Source organism: Hevea brasiliensis, chromosome 16, assembly GCF_030052815.1.
Source record: "Hevea brasiliensis isolate MT/VB/25A 57/8 chromosome 16, ASM3005281v1, whole genome shotgun sequence".
Lineage (NCBI taxonomy): Eukaryota > Viridiplantae > Streptophyta > Magnoliopsida > Malpighiales > Euphorbiaceae > Hevea > Hevea brasiliensis.
The window spans coordinates 51,222,368-51,227,044 of NC_079508.1; the positions used below are offsets into that span (position 1 = coordinate 51,222,368).

Genomic DNA, 4,677 nt, shown 5'->3' on the forward strand with positions numbered 1-4,677 from the left:
ATTAGCCAACCTCTCCAGAGAGTAATCAACTCTGATCGGTAATAAATGAACCGATTTAGTAAGGCTATCAACAATCACCCAAATAGCATCATATTCTCTCTAAGTCTGTGGAAGTCCAGATACAAAGTCCATAGTCACATGTTCCCACCTTCACTCAGGAATAAACAATGGCTGCAATAAACCTGTAGGGACCTGATGCTCTGCCTTAACCTGCTGGCACACAAGACACTTAGCCATATACTTTGCTATGTCTCTTTTTACCCCCTTCCACCAATAATTCTCTTTCAAAGTCTGATACATCTTGGTCCCACCAGGATGTATAGTGAAGGTGAAACTATGTGCTTCCTTCAAAATCTATTCCCTCAACTTAGGAACATCTGGAACACAGATCCTACCTTGATAAGTAATCAGGCCATCCTCTCTCAAGGTATACTCAGACTGCTCACCATTTTGCAAGTCTTCCAGGATCTTCATCAATTTCCCATCCTTCCTCTGGGCCTCCATTAGCTCATCCATAAGAATAGGTCTAACACTCATTTGTGCTAGAATGGCTCCATCATCCAGAATCTGCAATTGTGCCTTCAAGGCCCTCATCTCCAACAACAGTGACAGCGATTAAGAAATCAGTCTAGCCATAGACTTGTGACTCAAAGCATCAGCCACCACATTAGCCTTGCCTGGGTGATAATCGATGACATAGTCATAATCCTCAATCAACTCAATCCACCTCCTCTGTCTCATATTAAGTTTTCTCTGAGTACCCAAGTATTTTAGACTTTTATCATTAGTGTAGATGTAGCACTTCTCACTATATAAGTAATGCCTCCATATCTTCAATGCAAATACAATGGCTGCCAGGTCTAAGTCATGAGTTGGGTAATTTAACTCATGAGGCTTAAGCTGCCTGGAAGCATAAGCTATAACCTTTCCATCCTACATCAAAACACACCCCGAGCTATTGTGGGAAGCGTTACTATACACCAAATAATCCTTCCCTTTAGTGAGAAGTGTAAGAACTGGTGCCTCAGTCAAAAAGGCTTTGAGCTTATCAAAACTCTTTTGGCACCAATCACTCTAAACAAACTTAGCATCCTTCCTAAGTAGCTTAGTGAGAGGTGTTGCAATAATCGAGAACCCCTTCACAAAACGTCTATAGTACCCAGCTAACCTAAGAAAACTCCATATCACAGTCACATTTTTAGGTGACTTCCACTCTATGATTGCTTTCACCTTCCCAGGATCAACTTTGATTCCCTCTGCTGAAACTATGTGTCCCAGAAAGGCTACCTCCTTAAGCCAAAACTCACACTTTGAAAATTTGGCATAGAGTTCCTTTTCCCTCAAAGTTTGTGACATAATCCGCAAATGCCTATCATGCTCCTCTTCAGACTTAGAGTATACCAAAATGTCATCGATAAACACAACAACAAATGAGTCAAGATGGGGTTGAAAAACTCGATTCATCAAGTCCATAAGAATTGCCAGGGCATTAGTTAACCTGAAGGGCATCACCAAGAACTCATAGTACCCATACCAACTCTTGAAAGCAGTTTTAGCAATATCCTGCTCTTTAACTCTTAACTGATAATAGCTCGACCTCAAGTCTATCTTGGAGAACACCTTTGCCCCTTTCAATTGATCAAATAGGTCATCAATTCAAGGCAAAGGATACTTATTCTTGATTATAACCTTATTGAGCTATCTGTAGTTAGTACACAGCCTGAGGCTACCATTTTTCTTCTTCACAAACAATACCAGAGCACCCCATGGTAAACTATTAGGTCGAATGAACCCCTTATCTAATAACTCTTGCAATTGCATCTTTAGTTCCTTCAACTCAGCTAGTGCCATCTGATATGGGGTGATAGAAATAGGATTAGTCCCCAAAAGAACCTCAATTCCAAACTCAACTTCCCTAGTGGGTGGCAAACTTGGCAAATCCTCTAAAAACACATTCTCAAAATCACACACAGTGGGAATGTCCTTTAAACTGGGACTCTCCACACGTGTGTTTACCACATGAGCTAAATATGCAACACATCCACTTTTCAACATCCTTATCACTCGAGCTATTAAAATAACATTAGATGGCAAGGTATATCTCACTCTATGAACTACCACATGAGTAAACTCATGTGCCCTAAATGTCACATGCTTTATCCAACAATCAACCATTGTATGATGGCGGAACAGCCAACCCATACCAAAAATCACATTAAAGTCTCAGAACGACATTGCTATCAAATCCAAAGGGAACTCAACACCCTAAATTACTAAAGGGCAGTCTCTATATACCTGATTAACCACTACTTCCTGTCCAACAGGGCTAGACACTAACACATCATAATCCAACCTAAAGGTTTCACAGAAACAACACAAGATAATGCAGAACTGATATATGAATGCATGGATCCTGGATCAAATAATACATGCATATCATGATCAAAAAGAGATAAAATACCAGCCACAACACCAGGAGCTTCAGCCTCCTCCCTCTGCTTAATAGCATAAACTCTAGCTAGAGCCGGTGAACTTTATGCTTCACTACCAACTGTAGACAGTGCACCCTGTTGGAATCCTCCCCTGCCTCTTCTGGGTCCCTGGGTAGTGGTAGGTCCAGGTCTCCTTACTGATCCATCCGATTGAACTGGAGCAATAGCACGCTCGGCCTGTGGGCACTCTCTAGAAAAATGGCCCATTTGACCACAGGAAAAACATCCACCACTGGATCCTTTGCACTAACCACGGTGCTGCCTACTCTGGTTCACAGTGGGTGAACTAGCATGGGAATGTGTAGGCCTGACAGTATGCCTCCTAGATGGTCCATGTGATCTGAAACTACCAGCCCTCTGAGGATAAGTAGCAGCACCAAATCTCCCTTTCTTCCTAGAGGAACCACCCTGCTCAAACGTCCTTTTACTGAAATCTTTCTGATTAGCTACTTTGTTCTTAATGCCCTTTAGCTCTTTGGCATGATTCACCATCTCAGTAAATGTGGTGCACCTGCTAGCAGTAACTAGCTTTTGCAGTCCTTCATCAAGACCATCTCTGAACCTCTTCATTCTCTTCTCTTCAGTGTCCACTAGACTACTAGCTAGCATAATGACTTAGCCTGAAAAAGTCATTCTCATACTCTGTTAGTGGTTGCCCTTTCTGTGTCAAGTCAATGAACTCCATGAGCTTTGATTCAATAAATACAGAAGATACATACTTGGCCTTAAAAGCAGTGAGGAAATCCTGCTAAGTAAGAATAGGAGGTCTAGCACTATTGTTGGGGACTATCTTCCACCATTCATAAGCATCACTGTGGAGTAAATACACATCAAGACCATCTCTGAACCTCTTTATTCTCTTCTCTTCAGTGTCCACTAGACTACTAGCTAGCACAATGACTTAGCTAAAAAAGTCATTCTCATACTCTGTTAGTGGTTGCCCTCTCTGTGTCAAGTCAATGAACTCCTTGAGCTTCGATTCAATAAATACAGAAGATACATATTTGGCCTTAAAAGCAGTGAGGAAATCCTGCCAAGTAAGAATAAGAGGTCTAGCACTGTTGTTGGGGACTATCTTCCACCATTCATAAGCATTACCGTGGAGTAAATACACCGCAAAATCAAATCTCTGGTAGTTATCAGCACGCATCAAATTAAATTCCCTCTCAATGCGTTCTAACCAGTGCTCAGCCTCCTGTGGGTTAGTGGTGCCATGAAATACTAGCACCTCATGCTGTCTCAGCCCCTTATAGTTTGCAGTGTCATGGTTCTGCATATGGGTCATGACTCTGCCAAGCAATTCAAACACTGGGGCCTGATGACCCTGATTCCTTACTTCACTCTCACTACTGGCCGATGCAGCATGCACATTAGAACCATTCTGAGCCTCCCCTACTCCCAAAACTCATGGGGCTACACTCTGAACCTCCTCGTTCAACTCATTCTAATTGTTCTCAGCCATCTCAACAGCTCACACCATCAATTAAGAAAAGGTCAAGATTATTATATTCACTTCACCTCATACCACACTTTAGGGTGTAAACATACTTCACAAGTCCGTCCAACAATCATTAATTAAGTATGCAATTCAATACGATAAAAAAAATTCGTAAAATTTTTAGGGCAATGCAATAACAGTTTTAAATAAAATCCCCAAAAGACACCCATTCCTTACATCCTAGGATTTCCATAAACCTAGGCTCTGATTCCACTTTAACATGTAACACCCAAATCCTATCTGCAGCTAGAATCAGAGTTACATGCTCCCGAGACACACCCAAGGGTATATCCCAAGGGATTGACTACTTTAGAACTCCTTTTAATTATTTAGGTAAGTGTTCCTTAGTATAAAGTAAAACTCATGAGAATTTAAATTAAAACATTCCATGTTATCATAAATCCATTTGGGTTATTAAAACGTATAATAGATAGTAAAAGTTCAGCTCAAATTAGTGAATATACAAAAGTAAAATCTGACACAATTACATTAATTAACTCTCCAACTAAGCAATTAACACCAATTATGGAACAATTAAATTAATTCCTAATGCAATTGAATAAAATTACTCAAATTAACTCAATTTCATAAAAATTAATCCATTTACAACTAGGGCATAAGTGAGGGCGTTACGCCCATCTCCATCTCCCTTATTCTACCCATCTCCTTCCCTCTTCGCTTCTTAAT

General features: G+C 40.7%; 1 protein-coding gene across 1 annotated transcript; it reads right to left on the bottom strand.

Moving 5' to 3' along the window:
- Window positions 1-1,074: 1,074 nt before the first annotated feature.
- LOC131174655 (uncharacterized) lies at window positions 1,075-3,101 on the bottom strand. Its single transcript, XM_058138406.1, has 6 exons — window positions 2,744-3,101; window positions 2,631-2,682; window positions 2,296-2,353; window positions 1,716-2,154; window positions 1,483-1,628; window positions 1,075-1,389 (listed from the first exon to the last, which is right to left on the bottom strand). The coding sequence occupies exons 1-6, from the start codon at window positions 3,099-3,101 to the stop codon at window positions 1,075-1,077; spliced, it is 1,368 nt and encodes a 455-aa protein (XP_057994389.1).
- Window positions 3,102-4,677: the final 1,576 nt, after the last annotated feature.